General features: G+C 42.4%; 1 protein-coding gene across 1 annotated transcript in view; it reads right to left on the bottom strand.

The window, feature by feature from the left end:
• XPO1 (exportin 1) overlaps positions 1 to 13,623 on the bottom strand; it is a 77,936-nt gene extending 64,313 nt beyond the window's left edge. Inside the window, exons 1-3 of the mRNA XM_032790473.2 lie at positions 12,878 to 13,623; positions 8,313 to 8,444; positions 936 to 1,037 (exon numbers count right to left, since the gene is read on the bottom strand). Of these exons, the coding sequence (XP_032646364.1) occupies positions 936 to 1,037; positions 8,313 to 8,438 (228 nt within the window). The 5' untranslated portion in view covers positions 8,439 to 8,444; positions 12,878 to 13,623. The remainder of the gene's footprint in view (positions 1 to 935; positions 1,038 to 8,312; positions 8,445 to 12,877) is intronic.
• Between the last annotated feature and the right edge of the window lie 10,437 nt (positions 13,624 to 24,060).

Below are 24,060 nucleotides of genomic sequence, written 5' to 3' on the forward strand. Positions count from 1 at the left end.
TGTCTGTCAGTATAAAAAGCAAAGTTTACCAGGCAAGCAAACAGGCAAACACTGTTACTTAAAGGTTAGCACTTTGAGGAAGTTCTTAAACTGTTTTCCCCTAAAATTTACAAAGTAAATTTTAAAAAGTTAGGACTGTTTCATGAATACTATCTGAATTCAGAAACATATCTGAACATGGCCATTTTCTGTTCGAACACAAAATATATTAAAGTAACGTGTATCAAGCAGAAAACCATGCATAAAAATTACTTTATAATTAAGAGAAGTGTGAGTCAAACTTAAGACAGTCAAAACACATTTTGATCAACTCTTCTGTTCAAATTGCTTAGAAGTCTTAGAGTAAAACATGTAGACTTACAAATAAAAACTGAGTTCTGCCCCCTTAATCAGTCACTACAATGGTGGCAAGCTTTAAAAAGTTGTACAACTTAGTGTGCTCTGCAAGCCAATACAGATTATAGTCAACACTACAAAGTGTTCGGGATGCCTAGCTTGTATTGATTAGACTGCACAAAATAATCCCAGTCTGATCTCTACCTTCAAAATACTTAGGAACAAATTCTGCCCTCAGTTATGTGCACATGGCTCCCAATAACGAGAGCAAATATTTATTCAAGGACAAAATTTGCCCCTAGCAGATTTTATATTACTCAGATCTGTACTTATACCAAACTCATATGAATTCTGCATGTGCTTTGAAATACTTTATTCCTAATTTATCTCTTCCTTAAGAAAACTGTGTCAATGTAAAGGGAAAATTAAATGCTAGGCCTGTTTACGGCAGAGTTAAATTTAAGGCAACTTTAGGAATAAAAACAATTTAAAAAAGTGTGGTTTGAAGCAACAAAAGCTAATACTAAAAATGAGATACCTTCCTCAAAGTTTATGAATGGAAGAAAGGGAGAAAAATCAATTAAAGACCAGGGGCTTACTTTGGTGTTCATATTCTGAGAGAACTCCAAAATAGTATCAACTCTGGTCCATGCATCAGGATGTTCTTTTAAGTGAGTCAAGACTTCCTGTGCCATCCTTTGCTAAAGGAGGATAACAAAAAACACAATTAAATGCATTTTAGAAGCTATTTACCATAATAATAAATAAATATATATATATATAAAAAATGAGGTTAAACCAAAAACGTATCTTGAACAGTTTAAGCACTTACCACGTTAAAACCAAAAGTAGTCTGAATTAAGAAAGGAACAACAGATCACATCAAATGTTTTCTGACTCTTTGGGTCAGCAAGTTTTGTTAATTAACACTTTGGCATTCTCTCAAACCAAAATGGAATGGAATTAGCCCATAAGGAGAATATGTTCAGAATAAGTTCTACTTAATACTCTAAATTTACAAGCTTTCATATATTCAGAGAATTTGAGGTCTGAAGGGACCAATAGATCATCTAGTTTGACCCCCTGGGCTTTAGTACAAATAGTTGTATTACTCTACTTGCATTAGAACTCACTGAATCCCGAAACAGAATGCACTTAAGTTCTTCATGTAAAGAACTGTGCAAATACGAAATAGTATTTTTGTACTTGAGTGACTGTAAAGCAATATCAAGGGTCTCCACATTTATTGTCTTGATTTCTGTTGTCTTACAAGTAAAAAGAGATGTTTTTCTAAAGACAGCACTGCATTCTTACTTTCTTCCTCATTAAAACCATCAACAACTGGCGCTGTCAAATGATTAAAAAAAATTAGTTGCACTTAATTGTGAGAAAAATAATCAATTAATCACAGTTTCAACAGCACTGTTAAATAGAATCCCATTTATTTAAATATTTATGGATATTCTCTACATTTTCAAATTTATGAATTTCAATTACAACGCACAAAACACTGCTCACTTTATATTTCTGATTACAAATATTTGCACTGTAAAATAAAGGAAAAAGTACTCACAGAAATACTTGAGTGCAATCTCTTTACCATGAAAGTGCAACTTAATTTTTTTTTTTTAACCAAACCGCACCCAAACACAAAATGTAAAACTTTGGAGCCTAAAAGTCCACTCAGTCCTACTTTTGGTTCAGCCAATCGCTAAGACAAACAAGTTTGTGTACATTTATGGGAGATAATGTTGCCCGCTTCTTATTTACATCACCTGAAAGTTAAAACAGGAATTCGCATGGCACTGGCATTGCAAAGTATTTATGTGCCAGATATGATAAACATTCATATGCCCCTTCAGCTTCCAGAGATGCTTCCATGCGGATGACTGGTTCAATCCAAAGCAATGTGGACTGACACATGTTCATTTTCATCATCTGAGTCAGATGTCACCAACAGAAGGTTGAGTTTCTGTAGTTTCTGGATTGGAGTGTTGCTCTTTTAAAACTTCTGACAGCATGTTCCACACCCTGTCGCACTCAGATTTTGGAAGGCACTTTAGATTCTTAAACCTTGGGTTGAGTGCTGTAGCTACTTTTAGAAATCTCACATTGGTACTTTCTTTGCATTTTGTCATATCTGTAGTGACAGTGTTCTTAAAAATGGAACAACATACTGGTCTGTCTTTCAAGGCTGCCGTAACATAAAATATATGGCAGAATGCAGGTAAAAATCACAGAGCAGGAGACATATAAAGAAATTCAGTCAGAAATTTAATTAATGCATTTTTTTCAATGAACATCACTGCTATGGAAGTGTAAGGGACTGTTGAACCCTTACTGAAACTTAGTAGGGTTTTTTGGTTATCCGTCTCCCAGTACCAAAAGAAAGTGGAAGGGCCAATGAGAAATCAGGACCCTGAAACTGACAGTACCAGGTCCAATGCGGAGAGGCCAGTGCTCCAGGTCATCCTCATTGACAGGACAGGCAGGCCAATGAGGGAGTCAGAAGCCCAGGGGTCCCATCCTTCGTCTGAGCCGGAGTGACAATGGCCAGAGTGGGCTGACCTAAGGACAGAGCAAGAGCTGAGCTGGGGAGCAGAGCAATGCCAGCCAGAGGGGAAAGTGGAGCAGCCCAGGGAGCTGAGCTGGAGTCAGAGCAGCAGCAGCGCTGAGTCAGAGTGAAGCTGGGGCTGGAGCAGTCCGGAGCCAAGCACAGTGAGCAGCAGACGAAAGCAAGAGGGACGTAGCACAGAGGGTCCAGTGCAGGGAGACGCCATCAGCCAAGAAGCCTTGCAGGCTGGACTTGGAACGGGGGGAGGGAAGGGCAGCACTGGGAAGAAGGGTCCTACTATCTTGAGTCCGAGGGTGTATGGCCACTGCCACCGCAAGTGTCCAACCCACTGCATCCATGCAGCATAGCCAGGGCCTGGCATCTGTGAGGAACAGACTGAATTTCCCTTACCTTCCAGAAACAGATGTTTTTGGTCCCCCCCTTGCTCACAGAGTGGGGTTATGTTTTCCTTTATCCAGATGATACTAAACTGCTCAAGATAGTTAAGACCAAAGCAGACAGTGAAGAACTTCAAAAAGATCTCACAAAACTAAGTGATTGGGTAACAAAATGGCAAATGAAATTTAATGTGGATAAATGTAAAGTAATGCACATTATAAAAAATAATCCCAACTATACATGCAATATGACGGGGGCTAATTTAGCTACAACTAATCAGGAAAGAGATCTTAGAGTCATCATGGATAGTTCTCTGAACATCCACACAGTGTGCAGTGGCAGTCAGTAAAGCAAACAGGATGTTAGGAATCATTCAAAAAGGGATAGAGAATAAGATGGAGGATATCTTACTGCCCTTATATAAATCCATGGTACGCCCACATCTTGAGTACTTCGTACAGATGTGGTCTCCTTATCTCAAAAAAGATATACTGGCATTAGAAAAGGTTCAGGAAAGGGCAACTAAAATGATTATGGGTTTGGAACGGGTCCCATATGAGGAAAGATTAAAAAGGCTAGGACTTTTCAGCTTGGAAAAGAGGAGACTAAGTGGGAATATGATAGAGGAATATAAAATCATGAATGGTATGGAGAAAGTGAATAAGGAAGAGTTATTTACTTGTTCCCATAAGAACTAGGGGCCACCAAATGAAATTAATGGGCAGCAGGTTACAGTTAACTTGTGGAACTCCTTGCCTGAGAAGGTTATGAAGGCTGGACTATAACAGGGTTTAGTCCATTAATGGCTATTAGCCAGGATGGGTAAGGAATGGTGTCCCTGGCCTATGTTTCTGAGAGAGTGGAGATGGATGGCAGGAGAGAGATCACTTGATCATTACCTGTTAGGTTCACTTCCTCTGGGGCATCTGGCATTGGCCACTGTCGCCACACAGGTTACTGGGCTGGATGGACCTTTGGTTTGACCCAGTATGGCCATTTTTATGTTCCTTTAACCTTTCCCATCTTTTCCTTATTTTTTTAATTGGTTGCTGTTGAATAAATTATATCTGCTTTGAACTATACGTAATATCAGCGGGGTCAGGGAAGTGTTCAATGAGAAAAGAATATCTTGGACAGGGGACACCCTAGCCCATTGTCTTAAGTGACCATGACAAGACTGGGAGTCAAGCCCCACAAGAATCCTGAGCCCAGTCTTGTTGGGGTTACAAGGACTTTGCCACAGAGGAGTGGGGAAGGGGGGTCCTTGAGGTCAGGCAGGGCACAGGAGCAAGGACTCAGATTCTTTTGCTAGCCAATTTCACCAGAGTAGTGTGTGAACCAGAAAAGTTCCCTACAATAGCAGGACCATTCTCCCACTTACATAATCATGTCCTCTAAATTGTTAGCTGAAGCATGAAGGGGCATATGAATGTTTGGCATATCTGGCACATAAATACCTTGCAACACCGGCTACAAAAGAGTCATTTGAATGCCTATTCTCACTGTCAGGTGACACCGTAAATAAAAAGCAGGCAGCATGATCTCCCATAAATGTAAACAAACTTGTTTATCTTAGTGATTGACTGAACAAGAAGTAGGACTGAGTGGACTTGTAGGCTCCAAAGTTTTACTTTTTGAGTGCAGTTATGTAACAACTACATTCTACATCTGTAAGTTTCACTTTCATGATAAAGAGATTGCACTACAATACTTGTAGGAGGTAAACTGAAAAATACAATTTCTTTTATTACAGCGCAAATATTTGTAATCAAGAAAATAAAAAGTGAGCAATGACAACTGTGTTGTGTGTTGTAAATGAAATAAATATATTTGAAAGTGTAGAAAACCAATAAATATTTATAATAAATTTCAATTGGTATTCTATTATTGTTTAACAATGGAATTAAAACTAACTCAATTTAAAAAAAAAAAAAATCACTATTAATCTGTTTTGAGTTAATCACTTGAGTTAACTGCAATTAATTGACAGCCCTAGTAATAAGGATTATACAGGCCAAAGTAGGCCCTTGGTGACTTGTCCAACCATCCTGTCTTCAGTGGGTGTGCAAAATAATATGAAATTTAGATCAGTTTATATATCTGAGTGCCTAAAATCAGACTCCTAGATCCACACTTAGAGAGTCAAATAACTGGGCACTTCTGGAAAAGAGCCGATTACCAACAAATCCACTGCAATCAACGGAAGGCTGGTGTTCGGCACCTGATTTTATGTGAAGGCAAGTTTGAATTTTTTTCTGTACTAAACAATGGTGTATAAAAGGACTAACAGAATCTACCTCACTCTCCCAGGCATAAACACAGTTAAAGGTAATTTTTTGTCACTCAAATTAGCAAATGGATCTGAATGTAGATAAGGAGCAGATCTATTGATCAAGTATGTGCATTTTTACAGTTACTTTTCAGTACACAGCTGCACTAAGACATTTGTATTCTTAGTCACTGGAAATAAGCATATTATATACCTTACATACATTACGTACACACATGTATCAAAAAGACAGTCCCCTGGCCCAGAGGGCTCAAAATCTACTTGTCCAACAGATGGCAAACTAGATGGACAAACTAAATATGGTAGGGATGAGTTAAGACACCTGTACGGAATTTTACATATTTTACATTCAGATCAAAATACAGAACTCAGCAACCATAACTGTAAAAGGTCTAACTTGAGGAAGGGCAGGAATGATGAAGTTAGTAAGAATAAAGGGAACAGGAAAAGAAATGAGGGGGTAGATGGGCATTCATAGCTTCTCACTTGCCTACCTGATAACCAGGTTAAGTTTTGTAATCATTATGGCAAAAGTGAGCCTTAAGGACAGAGGCCTTTTTTCCACGTGTAAGTGGTTTCAGGGGAGAAAGCATGGAAGTCTTACTCCTTTAATGGTTAAGAGAAGAAATCTTAAGTAACTTAATCTCAGCTAACTTTGCATTCCTATTGTTTCTACCAGTTTTGAAGCTGTGCTCTGTGCCAAGTCTGCCTTTTAGATGCAGTGCTTCTGCTGGCACTAGTGCTTGCTGTGGAAATATACATACGAGAGTCAGTGATGAGAAGACACTCTCCAAAAAAAAAAAAAAAAAAAAAAATGTGCGCTTCCACCGGAACACACACTTTTTTAACACACTACATACTGAAACTTTTCATGAAGAAGCCATGTATTTATGCTCTGATACAACTACACCTCTGCCTCGATATAAAGCTGTCCTTGGGAGCCAAAAAAAATCTTACCATGTTATAGGTGAAACCGTGTTATATTGAACATGCTTTGACCCACTGGAGTGCGCAGCCCTGCCCCCCAGAGCACTGCTTTACCGAGTTATATCCAAATTTGTGTTATATTGGGCGGTGTTATATCGAGTAGGAGTGTATATGCTTAAACATAAATTTACTTTTGACAATTTTATTCCATTTCCCTTTTTCAATTCTTTTGTCATTAGTTTATCTAAGTGTCAAAAGCTTAAAAGGCACACAATCCACTGAAATTGTGCCCATTTGATTTATAAGGGGAACCATTCAATTTCTTCCACTGACAGAAGCAATGGCATGTTTTCAACAAAATTGTTTAATATTCAGCATTCAAAGGATATATTCTGGTCGTAATTCCTCCTAACATCCAACACCAATTCAACAAAAGAATGCTAAAGAGAGAGCAGATATCTTAAAAGCTCCTTCAAGACCTGCTGCATATACTATTTAAATAGCAAATATTCAGGAGTCAATACTATATTACTTTGCATAAGAAATTTCACAGAGCTTCAGAATATATGGGAAATTGTCATATTATGAACTTAAACTTGTGACCGCTTAAGTTTGGAAAAGGAGCTCACACGTACACACCCCAGAAGATGTACACAAGGTCAAACAATGGGTTTTAGCAGCTATAAGAATCTACACTAAGAAACCTGGCATAGCAGACTGCCTTTTATGGAGGTACCAATATATAAAGTGGGTATTTGTGTGGTTGGTTTTATTTGTTTATTAGTGAGGAGAGAAATGGGACAGAAAAGATGTTCAGTTACAAATATTTAGCCTTTTTATGACACTGTCACATTCTTCAAGTCTTGTTCAATGTTTGATACTTTAGGGTGGGATACTTGCTACAAGCCATTACTTGCCACGAAAACTGTGACACTGTCCAGGTATTATAAAACAAAAGTATGCTAGGAAAACAGACGTTACTATTGTCTGAGCAATAGTTATCTTTAAAAATTAAAGACCTAGCTTTTACATAGTGCTTAGATAAACTGATATTAAAAGACAATAGAAGGTTCACTTTCAGACAGGTAGCATAAAGCAACTTTAAAATATAGTGAGTACGAAATGCCAAAAGTCTCAATCCACTGAATGTATATGGAAAAAGTGGCAAAAGAAAGAGTATTACTAAAAGAAAAGTCCAGACATCACATAAATTTTTATAATGTCTTTTGTTATGTATGATAACCAGAATAATTTTAAACAAAAGCTTTCCCCCTTAAATATGATCCTGGAGTGAAGTGAATGGTAAATTTGTGACATCACAACTATTTCCATGCTAACAGAATATAAAACATGGCATGATTATGACTTCCCTGCAGGAATAAAGTACAGAAGTTGGGCTGTGAGGGAGACAGCTCTTATCAAAGCACACTTTTCCATACATTTAACAACAGAAGAATGACTGAGTAAGCAGATCCTTTTAGATATAAATGTTCTCTTCATGTCTGTCTTATCTTAAGGCCTCCTTTAAAACTGGGACACAAATCAGCATCAGGTAGTCTGCCAAATTTGTAAGGTACCTTGTCACCAATACTATGAAATAGTCTTTCCATGAGTATTCTTATCATATCAGAGTGAAATTCCCTCTGGTTTAACTCCTGTTAAAATGTGTTGGGTGAACTTGAAATGAATTGAAATTATTTTACTTAGTATTCCTCTAAGGATTTATAGACTAAGGTAAAGTTTTAATATGGCCAAATCTATAATACTCTTGAATTAAGACTTCCATATTTTGGACATGTATTTTACCTGGGCTCCTTCTCCATGGTACAGGCAATTCACCACATTGTCCAAGAGATTGATATCCAATTTCTGGTTGAAATCCAGCAGCTGACGAGCTGCATGGTCTGCTAACATTGTCATAATTGCTGGCATAGATTACTGCAAAATAAAATGAATCAGATCAAACTAGAGAAGTTAATCAGTTTCTAGCAACTTTGTAAGAAATTATTTCTACAGCTGCTTTTAAGTGACCTGTTCAATATAGCCATCTCACTTCAAAACTGGCAAGGAAAACTGCACAGTTAAAAGTTTTCTTAGACCTCGAAGATAAAATTATATATTGATGTCACCGCATGTTGAATTATGAAAGTGCAATACTGCAAATATTAGATAAACTTCAATATTAACCATGTCTATCTGAAAACTTACAAATTATAATGCCTAACAAGTTGGTGGTAGGTTTTACACAGGAGACTTAATACATGTGAATAAATTTAAGTTTAGCTGGCCTTAGTCTCCAATCCAATTCAAGGTAAGACTGTAGATATGAGAATCAGAATTCAACATGTTACAGCATTAGCAAGCCACACTAAAAGCCAAGTTAGGTTAACAGCAACAAAATTTTAAACAGATATTTGCAAATTTAACTAATTTGTTTCAACTGGAGGTATTTTTTTTGTTTACTTTTCTGAAAATATTCTAGCAAATAAGTTTGACAGGAATATTTGCCAAAAACATTAAATTTAAACTAATATTAAAGAATATTCAGACAGACTTCAGAACTTCCATACCAAATATGCACACTTGAAGTCTAGTTTTATGATTTTTGTGGAAATGAACTGTCACCTATGTATCCAATCAACAGCCCAGATCAGTTTTCAAATATTTTCAATGAACTGCTCACAGATGAGATAGATGCACCAGAATTATTCAACACACAAGTAAATTGAAGAAGTCAGTGCTAGCCTCAGGGGTCATTTTTCAAAAAGAAAAACACAAAATGTATTAAGTTTTCAGCATAACTTACTTGCCCACTTTTAACTATAAAGAAATCTGACTAAGAAGGGGACAGTGAAGGTCTCCCACGCTAAAGGAATAAACCAACCAACAGCATATTTTCCACCCAAACATACATATATATGTTAAAGTACAGAGCAGCAAAATCCAGAGTTTGAAAAATGTATAGGACTCTTAAAAGCCAAAAAGTCATAAAAGATTGGAGGGGCATCCACAGCAGTGAAGGTAAGACACTCAGCTAAGAGTAAGGTATTATTTGGAAGGGAATTATCATCCTTGACCCGACTGGAGGCTCTTTGCATATCAACCTTTGATTTGTAGGTATCTGATCAGCTTCATGCCTCACTTTGGCTGCTGGGAGAAAGGGCTCTCTCTCTCTCTCTAAGGGAGATTTCTATGGCTTTGCCATTCCTCAGTCTCTTGCTCATAACTTCCCCATGCAGCTATAAAGTGAAATTAAACATGATTGTCCATTTCAGCGATACCCATCTCTTTGGCTAGCAGCAGCAAAATCCCTGAACAGCAATAGAAGCACTGGAGATATTTGGGAGGCTGAACACAGAGCTTCTAGTAGTCCTTGTGGCTATTTCAAAACAAGCTTAATACTACCAAAATTGTTGGATTAGGTCTCCTTGATTCACCAGCAAAACTACAGGAAGTAATCTGTATCTTCATTCCCAAATAATTCCTAGTGTATGTTAAAAAGTTACTGTTTCTTGTTTAAAAAGAAACCAGGCTTAATTTATGCCATCTAAATTGAATTGTTAAACTTAGAAAGGAAGACAGAGGCTGTATTCCAAGTCTGTCCAAGTAATTACTACATAAATGTGAGAGAGACTCATGCATAAAAGCGCTCACTCAGGAAATTTCTTTCATTGCGATTTATATAACCAAACATGCTAAATAATTGTTCCAATACCAGAGGGGCACATCTTTATTCTGAAGTCATACAATTCACTCAATAATTAGTGTGCTGGCAAAAAGTAAATATTAGAGCAGCGGTTCTCAAGCAGTGGGTTTCGACTCTGTTTTAATGGGGTCGCAAGGGCTGGCCTAGACTTGCTGGGACCCAGGGCCAAAGCTGGAGCCCTCTATTAGAGGGATTCCTTTTATTACATCAGTTATCACTTTTAGAACAAGTATGTACACTTAGCAGGATATTAGAATTAGAACCATAATCTGAAATAAAAAATATCTTAAACGGGTCAATATTTTAAAAATAATCCACCATGGCTGTCAATTTTTTCTTCACTCCAAATATAAATTCCATAGTCCACTATGGTTATACAAATGGCAGATTCAAAAATGTCAAATCTGAAGAAGCAGGGAAAAAAATGAGAAATCATGTGAGATACTAACTCTGGAAAACCCTCCTTCCTGGGGAGAACTACAATTACATCTTGGACAAAGTGCCAACTGCTAAAAAAGCAGTAAAACTATTCAAGTCATATAATCTTCGAGTTACATTTAACTCCCCCTCCTTCCAATTCACATTCGGACACACCCCCTTCCGTTTGCATCTGCCGCACATGGCAGAACAGTGAAGTAGGAAAGCTGCTTTTGAATCTAACCAACGTTTAAATTGACAGACACATTCAATTTAGGTGAAAGCCGCCTCCAATTGCTTTAAACCGGTCTTAAGAGCGCACTTCAGCCTCCACGTGACTAGAAGTTATTAGTCACGTGGAAGCAGAAAGGAAACATTTCTAATAAAACACTTTACCACTCCCAGTATTATCTTCAAAATGACCTACCTACTGGTGAACTGAAATACAAAAATGGCGGCTTTGTGGTCAATGCCAGCTGCGATTAACTTGATTCCCTACTCCTAATAAAATGTGCCTACCTCAAATCTACAGTATTGCATGCGATCTGCTAGACTCCCACCCCCATCTACAGATCAGCCTGCACCAAAAGCGCTTCTAAATGCCACAATATATTAATGCAACAGTGCTAATAAAACTGGAGTGAAAACAAACCAAATACTATTAAAATTAAGAAACACAGGAAGAATCTAACACTTGCCGAAGCCCAGAAGAATAGAGCCTTACTGCTTACATAGCTACCCGATGTTTCAGCGGCCTTGTGCAATGAAGTCCAAGAATAGCTATACTAAGTGTACCGATTACCGTTCCATAAACAGATTAGAATAGCAGTTTTTAAAAGATTTGGGCTGGGTGAATTAGAACATACACGCAAAAACCAAGTAAAAAACTGCTTAAAAACGCGAGTTAAACTCTAGGTCAAATACAACTCTCTACAAAGAGAGACAGCTACGCTACCTCGGGCTGCGCGGGGGCAGCAGCACGCTTCATTTAAGTATAGAAGTAGCAGAAACATTCAGTTACCCCGCCCCACTCAGAGAGGGAACAGCTCCACTTCTAACTACAATGGAAGTCAAATCAGCATCCCCACCACACTCTTACACGCTATGTGGATTATTTATATCAGGCAATTAGAAGTTCAGGTTTCTTCTAAATGTATAGCCTATGCACGATTAGACATGCACAGCACATCAGACCTGCATTATACACCAGTTTAGACACATACAAAAATGTTGTGCATTTATATTAAAGTTAAGACCGCAGTTCCAGACACTAATGAACCAGCTTGTTTCCCTCCCCTGTATACGTGCGTGTATAGCAATAATGGGTAGCAGAACTTTGGTTAAATCTCCTTGCAAAGCTGCAGACACATCAGATTGCCGAACATTTACCCAATTCAATGTAAATTCAGTCGAACTATTATCAGCAAGATATTTGATGTACACAAATACTGCAGTCACACACATGTGAACACACAGAGGCACACCCACCCAGCGTAAAGGCCGTTGCTGACTTCCCTTGCAAAGCAGCAGGAATACCGCAGTACATGGAACATTTATAGCATTAAAACACACAACTACATGCCAACCGGTTTGCCTAACAGACACTTAATACTAAAATATCTACCGGACCGGCTGGGGTGTGTGTGAAGGGTTGTAGGGGCTTAGGAATAGAAGGCGGTTTGGTGGGTTTCTTTGCAGAGAAGAGCAGGGACACTGCAGCCCCTCCCTCCTCTCGGTCCCTGCGTTGTATACAGGGCCACCCCACGTGATCCAGGCGGACGTTTCAATACTGCTGCACAGACACACAAAAATATTTCTGGAAACTTCCACTCCTAATAATTTACAGATTATGTCCCTAGTTTCCCAAGTTCCCAACGCCAGCCCCAGTCCCACACTTCACCTATCACGAAAGGCACAAAATGACCATAATCTACACCCACGAGCCTTCACAGCAACCTCCCAACATCTTCTCACACGCTCCTGCTTTCCCCACATCCACGGCATCAGTGGTAGAATCTGTGCTCTCAATTGCACAGCCAACACGTCTGATGGTGGTACCCCAAAGAGCACAATTCTCCCGCTCCGAGTCCTGCACCCCACTTGTGCCTCTCCCACCCCACAGACTTTCTGTCTCCCTTACCTCCATCCACCTTCTGCTTTTGGCCTCTCTCTGTCCTCTCACTTTCTCCCCCAATACGTGACCCCGCACCCCATGATTTCAACCCCCACAATATTAAGAGTTACTTACCTAAATAGTTTTTACAGCCTCTGCCTTTAAAAAAAATTCGGGCGGGAGCGTGAAGTTTCCAATCACACAAAAAAAATTAGGAGAAATCACACACGCGCGCGCCCTCTCCCCTACTAGGCGTTTATTGGTGTCAACCTTCTTCCCCCACCGCCTCCAAGAGACGCGTGCACCGGGCTGGTTGTATGACACACGCTCAGCGCGGGCTGTTGCTACCCCCTGGCCAGGCTCACTCGCTCCCTGCTGCCCCTGGCGCGCCTTACAAGGACTCGGCCCCCAACTCCCCGCTCCAGGGCCAAGGCCGCCCAGCGCAGGGGATGGAGCCCCTCCCTACCCGGCTGCTTGGCTCAGGCTCCCCAAGCCCCGGCTCGTTGCTTTCCTGGAGCTCCTTGATTCCCTAGTTCCCCAGGCCCCGCTGAATCGCTGCGTTGGTGGGCCCCGGGTTCCTCGCTCCCCAGGCCCCGGGTTCCTCTGGCTGAGTCTCTGCCTGCCCGGGCCCCCGCTGCTCCCCCTGATCTGGCCGGTGCTCAGTTCACCCCCATCTCCTCCCGCTCGCACTAAACTTTGCCCCCGTGGATGTGTCGGCGGCTCCCCCTGCGGGCTCCCCTGTGAGCAGGTCACACACACAGCGACGGAGGCAGCGGCGGCGGCAGGGAGTGAGCGCAGCGTTTCTCCCCCTCCTAGTGCCACAGACTCGGAACCGGCTCAAACCGGTTCAGACTGGGAGATTCCATCTCGGTTTAGTTTTCAGCCCATGGCGCCGCGAAGCGTTTGGAAACCTCGAGCCTCCGCCCAGCTGCTGCTCCCATTGGTTCCGAACGCGGTAGCTGCGCAGGCGGCCTCGCCTCTCAGTGGACAAAGCGCCTGTCCGTCTTCTGCGCTGCCGTGAAAGGGAGGAGCGAGAGGCCCCGCCTCCTCTCCAGCAGCGATTTGCCCGCAGAGGGGGGAGGTGGTGGAGTGGCAACCCTCGCTGACTGGCCGCGCAGAAGTGTCGCTCAAGGGCGATGCCCGCCCACATCTCCCTACCGCGGGCGCAGTTTTTACCTGCCGCCTATTGGTTGGGAGTTTGGAATGACGTAGGAGAGCGATTGAGGCTTTTTACGACTGCCTGTAGAAGGGCGCGCGGTTGCGTAGAACTGGTAGCGAAGAGCCGAGAAAGCGCGGGGTGAGGTAGCGGGACCGCTAGGCGAGTGCAGCGCTTCTAGGGCCCTCCGGCGGGATTGTTCCTAGCAGCAGCTTCTGTCTCAGCAGTCGCTGGGCGGGAGTAGGGGCTTGTGGGTGCGTCTGCGACTGGTTTGTTGGGGCAGCGGGAGAAGGGCTCAGAGAGAAAACCGGCGGGCTGCTGTGTGTGTCCAAGGGAGCCCCCGTGGTTATCGCCCCCGGCTACTTGTGTGGCCCCATCACCGTAGGGCTTTAGAGCCATTGAGTCTTTGTCTTCGCAGCACTCCTGTGAGGCGGGGGGACGACAGTGCCGTGTTACAGCTGGGTAGCGGGCACAGAGCGTAAGTGACTCGCCCAGGGCCCACAGGGCAGGAAGGCCCTGGCTGAACCGGGAATGCCTGGCCTATTAGCATTTTATGGTGAATGGGGGTGTTGGGACAACGCTACCCTGCTCTCTGGTGGCAAGAACTGGCCAAGCGATGGCTTGGCCTGAAGTGTGAATGTAGTCAGAGCCGCAGCGCTGGGATAGAGCTCTCCCAGCGCTGCTTGTAAAACACATCCCTTACGCCCTGATTACACTGACACTTTACAGCGCTGCATCTTGCAGCGCTCAGGGGGGTGTTTTTTCACACCCCTGAGCGCGAAAGTTGCAGCGCTGTAAAGTGCCAATGTAGCCAAGCCCACATGTGTCTCTCTTCAAGAAGCTTTGAGAGTGGTAGAGGTGCTAGTCTGGATCAGCATAAACAACAAGGAGTCCTTGTGTGGCACCTTAGAGACTAATGTTTATTTGGGCATAAGCTTTTGTGGGTCCAAATGCTTATGCCCAGATAAATTTGTTAGCCTCTAAGGTGCCACAAGGAGCCCTCATTTTTTCTCTTCAAGAAGCAATTCACTGTCAAGGAATGTGACCTGAGAGGGTGGGCGGAGGAGGCCCTTAATAACCACTCTTTGATGGGGACATGATTAGTCCAGGGGGAGGCAACCTTTCAGAAGTGGTATGCTGAGTCTTCATTTATTCACTCTAATTTAAGCTTTTGCATGCCAGTAATACATTTTAACATTTTTAGACGGTCTCTTGCTATAAGTCTATAATATATAACTAAACTATTGTTGTATGTAAAGTAAATAAGGTTTTTAAAATGTTTAAGAAGCTTCATTTAAAATTCAGTTAAAATGCAGAGCCCCCTCAGACCAATGGCCAGGGGGGCAGTGTGAGTGCCACTGAAAATCAGCTCGTGTGCTGAAGGCGGCACGTGTGCCATAAGTTGCCTACCCCGTGATAGTCTTATTATAGGGTGACCATACATCCCGTTTTGGCTGGACAGTCCCTTTTTAAAGCCTTGTCCTTTTTTTTTTTTTGGCAAAACGGTGTTTGTCTGTTTGCTCTTCCCAAGTGAGCATCAGTTGGGAAGAGCAAACTGGACAAATGAACAGTTTTGACAAAAAAGTGGAATGCAACCCCTAGAAAGGCACAGAGGAACATGGGAGGAGACAGGAGCAGTTTGGGCCGGGTCAGCTCTGCCCTGTGTGAGCAGATGACAGGGAGGCTTGGGCTGGCCCCATGCACAGCAGGTGGAGGGGAGCCTTGGGCTGCAAGGGGGTTTGGGCCAATTCCACCTGCAAGGGGGGGGGGGGCCCTGTGGGGGATCTTGGGCCAGCCCCAAGCAGTGTCATCTTTTCCCTTTGGGAAAATGTGGTAACCCTATCTAATTATGAAGAGTAGCACACATTCCTGATTTCCTTTATTTTTCCAATAGCATTGTTATATTTTAATGTGTTTAATTACACTCATTTTCAATAAGTATTGGCATAACAAGGAATACAGTTCCCAGAAATCAGTATACTAAGTAGTAGTGTCTATTCAAATGCTACTTGGGAAATACTGTAGGTAGGAGTTTGTGTTGTAACATATTACAAATTTTTAATGGGAGAAAAGAAATGTGAATCTTCTAATGCGCTTTTGAAGTATTTAACCCTCCCTCCTATAAAAAACATAGATTTTTACCACATATTATATTAATCAGTTTTGTTTTTCAGGTGGGATTTGAATCAACAATACCACGATTTGAGCACCAAATCCTTAGCACAAGGAGTTTCCTTGGCAACATAAAAGTGATGCCTTTCAGCTGTAACATGCTTTGTCATATTGGTGCTTTTTCAAAGGAAAACATGTAATTTGTAATGCTAAATACTGAATAAAGTTAAACTTAAAGACAGATTATTTGCTTTGTTTCATAGGGGTAGAAGATGCTGCTTAAAAAGTACATAGCCAAATAGGGAAAACATATACAACTTCTGTTTAGACACTTCTGTGTAAATTTTCACAATTAACTACTGATGACGGGATGGCTAACTTGAAACCCTGTAAAAGACTGCTTGCCTCACAAAATCAAGTTCCTTTAAGGTGTGTTAAACTGACATCCCAAAACCAAGACTCCCCAAATCACTATGCCTTAGAAAATTTAGGTCAATTACAATTAATCTTATAAAAAGCCATGTCACATAATACTTCTGGTGACATGCATGGGATGAGAAGAACTCAACCAGTGCTTCTTGAGGTTCAATGCTTTTTCTATTTTTGTTCTTTGTTTTATTATACAGAAAAATGTATGTTGTACCCTTGATGCTATAGTGCTTACCTAATCAGGATTTCTCACTTTACATGTGAAGTACTTAAACAGTAGTCCCATTAAAGACTGCAGATGAAACATACATTTTGGCACATAAGACTATAGCTGGCCATATATGGTATGAGTAAGCCTTCATCACATTATAGTGGTGAATATTTAACAAAAACACAACAGTCCAGGGAAGAAAAATTATAAAAAGCAGCCTAAGAACATCAACAAAACCTGCTTTTGTAGGAAGTGGTTGGTCCCCTTTGTATTTCCAAAGTGGAAAATACTACACCCAGATCTCTTGATTGTATCACTGAAGGTAAAAGAGAGAGTAAAAGATCTTTGAAGGGGTTCATGTAGCACCTGACATTACTGCGTAGGGAATTCTCTGGGGTTATATGTTATTGGCAAAAGTGTATCTACACAGAGACTTAATTTTGACTGCATACATAGGTCTGTCAAGCTTTGTTTGCTTGCTTCCTTGATGTAACTTAAGGAGAAAAGTCACTGAAAGACTCATTTTAAAAAAACCTCTTAAATTTCTGGCTTTCCATTGTTTAAAGTAAAACTGAAAATAAACTGGAAGTATGCGAATGTAGTAAAGATGCCCCCATCCTCCTCCACCAACATATGCACTGTCCACATCAGATGTTTCTGAACGTATTAGAGTCATAACTACTTGACATCGGAAACCGTGTACAATGCTCGTTTGACCATGAGCTCTGTGACTTAGTCTATGCTATAAACACCTCAATAACTGGGTTTTTTTTCCAGTTTGTCTGAAGATTTTAAAAAGTCTCTAGTTGTAGACCCTGTAAAATAATATCACCATGGTTTAATTAGGAGAATGTATATTGTGATACAGCATGGCCAGAGGGCAGCATAAGAGTGTTAGCAGGGGGCCTTATTCCCTGCCAAGGGAGGAAGGTTTGCTTTAGATTAACTAGAACAGCTGTGGCCAATTAGAGCACCTGACTCCAGTTAGAGCACCTGACTCCAGTTAGAGCACCTGACTCCAGTCATGGGATATAAACCCCTGCTTCAGTCAGACAGGGGGTGGTAGTTGAAGGAGAAAGGTTGGATTGGAGCAGAGTGCAGATTGCAGAAGAGAAGAGTTTGTCCAGAGAGAAATAGAAGGTTTGGAGGAGTGCTGCGGTGGATTGGGAAGCCCAACAGAAACCCTAGGTAAGGGGCACCAGGCTTGTATAGAAGAGAGGCGAGAAGCCCTTCACAAGCTGACGGGTATGAGAGGGAAGTAACCCAGGGGAAGAAACCGCTAGTCAAGTGGTTCACCACAACCCCAGGGCCCCTGGGTTGGGACCTGGAGTAGAGGGCGGGCCCAGGTCCCTCCCTCTCCACTCCCCTCCTCCAAGGACACTAGGGGAGTGATTAAGAACTGGTTCAGAGGCAAGCAATATCGCCCTGAACCTACCCCAGAGAATAGAAAGCGCGAGACCCAGAGAACAGTACCGGCAATTTGCCACAATATAAATGAACTGTGAGTTGGGTAGGCATATGGGGAAATCTGCCCCCACACCTAAAATCAAATACTGCAACACAATATACTGGAACCTGAAAGTGATAGTAAAATAGTCTAGAGACAAAAGTGAAATTGACTTGTCAATTTTCATTGACCAGGTTAAAATGAATACAACAGCAAATATAAGTTAGTAGCAATAAATATTTTTTAAAAATACCTATGGTTTTAATCACTTGTTAGGGTCAAAAAGGCATATGATGTAAAAGTTACACTAGTTTAAGTAATTGTGAGAAAATGTGAGTGATTTTCATAGCGTGTTGCACTTTAAAGAAAATACCAGTAGACATGCAAGATTGTATTTTACCTACTTTACACAGACTGGAGTTGGGAATGTGAAATATCCTATATTTTGCCTTTGAGTTACTTTCTTCAAGTATCTCCTGCCTTCTCTATGCAATTGAAAACACCTTTGCCTTTGCTGTATCTGATAAAAGGTTAATAAGAAAAAAAAGATTGTAAGTTAAGTTTCTAGTTCTGAATAGAATATTATAGTCCATCTTTTTGCCAAGTTATGGACCTTATCACACCAATAGTTCATAAGCAGAAATCTCTATTATATAATTGGCAATTTCTGCTTAATGACTGATGATGTGTTCCTGCCCTATGTTTGCAGGAATGTGTGTCTATTATGGAAGGCAGATTAGAAGATTGCAGATAGCTTTCCATTATAAAATGGATTTTGGTTCCCCACCTCTTAAATTTGTCAAAATTAAGACAATAAACACCCAATGTTTTGTGCGTTTGGTCCTCTGTCAGAGAAACATTGTTGAATCAATTTTAAGATATCATAGAAAGTATGAGAGTTTTCACTTTAAGACCACATTTTTTGGAATGGCATCTCAAAAGCAGTTTGAGCTAGAAAATCAGAATTTGTTTCATTCACTTGTCCTTAGGAACCTTTTTGGAAAAGTATCATGCTTAAATTGAGTTATCAGGAACTCCAATAGTTCCATCGCAAACCTTTTTAATGGTCAGAGACTCTAAATATCATAATAATCTCGCATTATGGAACTAATGACTTTTCATTGCGCTATACATGTCATCTGGGCAATGAGATCATAGACTTTATTCTTTGGTGGAAAAAGTCTGAAGAAAGACAAACTACCTACACATTTCTTTACATGGACTCTGCAGAACTAAGGCCGTGTCTACACTACAAATATTGACTGATGTAAGTTATACCAATGTAAAGTTACTCCAGTTAGTATGGGCACAAGTGTACTTGGGTACTTGCATCAGTGCTGTGTATACTCACCAGGAATGCTTATGTTGATTTGCAGTTCACATGGGTAGGTATATCAGTATGGAGTTTGCCATCATCTGACTCACTGTCTTGGGAAATCATGGCATGGCTGCCAAAGTTTCTTTGCTTTCCTGTGGCACTGCTGCTGATCCCTGTTGTATCTCTTCGCCTGAATCCCCCATGCAGTCTGCTAGTAGATGTTCGTTTTTGTACAACTGCTCTGTAGCTGTGCCTGCAAAGCTGGTTCTCCCCACAGGCCCAGGAAATCCAGTACCTCCTGTCTGTTCCAGACAGGAGTTCATCTGGAACTTGGAGTCTGCATGGTCAACTGGGAAGTCGCACACAACAATGCAGAGCTGCTAGATGTATTCACCAAGCTGGGCAATCAGGAAAAGACATTTCAAAAACACATGGAGCTTTTAAAAGGGGGTTGGTGTTCAGTCTCTGACCTCTGGGCAGGAGATTTCAACAATTGTGACTAGACCAATCAGTGTCAGGCATCATGGGATAGCTGCTGGAGAACTGTTACAGTCAACATAGGTCACGCAATGTCTACACAGGGCATGTCTACACTACGAAATTAGTAAGCGATTTTATACAGTTGATTGTGCATGTCCCCACTAAGCGCATTAGGTCATTGGAGTGCGTCCGCAATACCAGGGCTGGCATCGACTCACGGAGTGGTGCACTGTGGGTAGCTATCCCACAGTCCCCGCTGCCCTTGGAATTCTGGGTTAAGCTCCCAATGCCTGATGGGGCAAAAACATTGTCGCAGGCGGTTTTGGGTGCATGTCGTCAGTATCCCCTCTGTCCCTCCATGAAAGCAATGGCAAACAATCATTTTGCGCCTTTTTTCCTGGGTTATCCGTGCAGATGCCAGAGCATGGCAAGCATGAAGCCTGCTCAGCTGCACACTGCTTTTGTGAGCATTGTAAATACCTTGCACATTATCCTGCAGTATTTAGAGCCTAGCTAGGAGCCTCCAGTGGGGGGAAGATTGTGAAGAGGACATAGAGACAGATGTTCCTGAAAGCACAGGATGTGGCAGTTGGGATATCATAGCAGCATTGGGGCATGTTATACAGTGAAACGCCAATTCTGGGCCCAGGAAACGCACAGACTGGTGGGACCGCATAGTGTTGAAGGTATGGGATGATTCCCAGTGGCTGCAAAACTTTCGCATGCATAAGGCCACTTTCAGGGAACTTTGTGAGTTGCTTACCCACACCCTGAAGTGCAAGAATACCAAGATGAGGCCTGCCCTGACAATTGAGAAGCAAGTGGCGATAGCAATGCCTGACTGCTACCAGTCAGCTGGGAATCAATTCGGAGTGGGCAAATCTACCGTGGGGGCTACTGTGATTCAAGTAGCCAGGACAATCAATACCCTTCTGCTAAGGAGGATAGGGACTCTGAGAAATGTGCAGATCATAATAGATGGCTTTTCTGCAATGGGATTCCCTAACTGTGGTGGGGGCGATAGATGGAACGTATATCCCTATCTTGGCACCAGAGCACCTTGCCAAAGGGTACATAAACCGCAAGAGATACTTCTCAATCGTGTTGCAAGCACTGGTGGATCACAAGGGCCATTTCACCGACATCAACGTGAGATGGTCAGGAAGGTGCATGACGCTCACATCTTTTGGAACTCTGGGCTGTTCAGAAAGCTGCAAGAAGGGACTTTATTCCCAGACCAGAAAATTACCGTTAGGGATGTTGTAATGTCAATAGTTATCCTTGGGGACCCAGCTTGCCCCTTGCTCCTATGGCTCATGAAGCTGTACACAGGCAGCCTGGACAGCAGTAAGGAGCAGTTCAAGTATAGGGTGAGCAAGTGCAGAATTGTGCTAGCATGTTCCTTTGGATGTTTAAAGGGGTGCTGGCGCAGTTTGCTGTGTAGGTTAGACCTCAGCAAAAGCAATATTCCCATTATTATTGCTGTATGCTGCATAATATCTGTGAGAGTAAGGGGGAGATGTTTATGGTGGGGTGAGAGGTTGAAGCAAATTGCCTGGCAGACAATTTTGAACAGCCAGAGACCAGCGCAAATAGAAGAGCACATCGAGGCACAGTGTGCATCAGAGAGGCTTTGAAAAAAAGTTTCATGACTGATCAGGCTATGGTGTGACAGTAGTGTGTGTTTGTCCTTGATGCAAACCCGCCCCCTTTGATGAATGTACTTTCTGTAAGCCAATCCTCCTTCCCCACTTTGACCACAGCTGGCACAGGAAATAGTCCCTATTGTTCTGAATCCATTCATTCTTTATTTATTAAAAAAAAAAAACTTGAGATCACTGAGAACTCTGACTAGTAAAAGGTAGCCCAGGTGTACAAAGTATTTGATAATGGGGTGGGTTACGGGAGGAGGGAAGGACAGGCCACATTGCTTATTGGAATCACACTACAAATCAAAGCTGTTTGAATGACAGCCTTCTGTTGCTTGGGCCATCCCCTGGAATTGAGTGGCAGGGTGTTCGGAGCTTCCCCCTCCGCATTCTTGGGCATCTGAGTGAGGAGGATGTGGAAAATAGCGAAGAGGGCAGGTGGTTACACAATGGATGCAGTGGAGGTGTGTACTCTAGGTGCTTTTCCTGCAGCTCCACCGGATGCCTCATCTGTCCATTTGCTCCCCCATTAGCCTCAGTATCCCCTCCTGCATGTTCCGATCATGCTCACTGTATGCTTTCCTGGCCTCTGCCACCGAATGCCTCCCGTCTGGGAGGACTGCATGAGCTCGGAAAACATGTCATCATGAGTGCATTTTTTTCACCTTCTAATCTGCGATAACCTCAGGGACAGAGTTGATGTGGGGAGCATAGAAACATTTGCAGCTGCAGGGAAGGGAAAGGGAGAGTAGATTTTAAGAAGACACATTTATGAGAACAAAAGGGAGACTTTCACAGTAAATCAAGAAATTCACAGCAGACAGCACATATGTTTTAGGTACAAGGTCGCATTTTGCCTTTTATATTGAGCGCCTGCCGGTATGGTTACACATCACACATGGCTGAGCAACAAAATTCAGTTTCCAGGCAGCCATGGTAAGCCAAAGGGTACATGGGGTTGGCTTCTTCCGCATTCATAACATGTGGGAATGGTTTCAGACTGCAGCCCCCTCCTTTCCCACAGCAACCAATGCCGGTTGGGTTTACCGTTTAAAAGGAGGGGCTGCAGTTTTGTGGGGGATGTGCAGCACACCCCTTCCCCGCCCTCCCGTCCCTCCCCCGGCATGGCTATTCTTCGGGATGATCCCTTTTAGCCAAGTGCAAACAACCCAGCATCACCTGGGTCTAATGTGTCGGGGATCACCAAACAGAGGGGATTACTGGTCTCTTACAAAAATTCCCTTATTTCAGCCAGGTGACCAGGAATGATGTCACTCTCCTGAGGCTGACACAGAAAGATAAAGACTGAATGTTGCATGAATGCAATCAAAACCCAGGACCATTCACTGCCATGCTTTGTGATGCAATGATTCCAGACCATTTGCTACTGGTTTGGTGTGGTAAAGTATCGTACTGTGGAGGACAAAATAAGGCAGCCCTCCCCAGAAATCTTCTGCAAAGGCTTTCAGAGTACCTCCAGGAGAGTTTCATGGAGATGTCCCTGGAGGATTCCCGCTCCATCCCCAGACACGTTAACAGACTTTTCCAGTAGCTGTACTGGCCGTGAATGCATCCCAATTGTTCAGGGCAAATCAAACATTAAAAACAATTGCTTTAACATGTAGTGTCATTACATCTGTGCACTCACCAGAGGTGCCTTCTCCACCTTCAGGGTCTGGGAACAATACTCCCTGGGAGGGTATTGGCTCCAGGGTGAGGAAAGGGTCCTGGCTGCCGGGGAGCATGGATTCTCCAGTTGCCTGCTGCGCATTGTCCTCCTCCTCCTCCTCTTCCTCATCCACAAAATCCTCATCTTTTTTGTGTGAGGCTGCCACCTTTCAGGTGTCCACAGAGAGTGTTGAGGTACTGGTAGGGTCTCTCCCTAGAATAGCATGCAGCTGATCATAGAAGCAGCATGTTTGGGGCTCTGACCCGGAGCAACCATTTGCCTCCTTTGTCTTTTGATAGGCTTGTCTGAGCTCCTTAATTTTCATGCAGCACTGCTGTGTGTCCCTGTTATAGCCTCTGTCCACCATGCCCTCTGCTATTTTGACATATATATCCGCATTTTTTCTGCTGGATTGGAGTTCTGCCTGCACAGATTCTTCTCCCCATACAGCAATCAGATCCAGTGGCTCTCGTTCACTCCATGCTGGAGCTTATTTGCGATTCTGGGACTGCATGATCATCTCTTCTGCTGAGCTTGCCACTCTGACCAAATAGGAAAAGAAATCCAAAAGTTCCCGGTGCTTTTCCTGTGTACCTGGCTAGTGCATCAGAGTTGAAAGTGCTGTCCAGAGCGGTCACATTGGAGCAATCTGGGATAGCTCCCGGAGGCCAATACCATCAAATTGTACAGTGCTGCGTCTACACTAACCCAAATTTGACCCACGAAGGTTGATTTTAGTGCTACTCCCCTCGTTGTGGAGGAGTACAGCAGTCGATTTTAAGAGCCCTTTTTAGGTCAGCGGAACGGGGTTGTTTGAGTAGACACATTCATTATAAAATTGACCTAA

This window comes from Chelonoidis abingdonii, chromosome 3, assembly GCF_003597395.2.
Source record: "Chelonoidis abingdonii isolate Lonesome George chromosome 3, CheloAbing_2.0, whole genome shotgun sequence".
In the NCBI taxonomy this organism is placed as follows: Eukaryota; Metazoa; Chordata; order Testudines; family Testudinidae; genus Chelonoidis; species Chelonoidis abingdonii.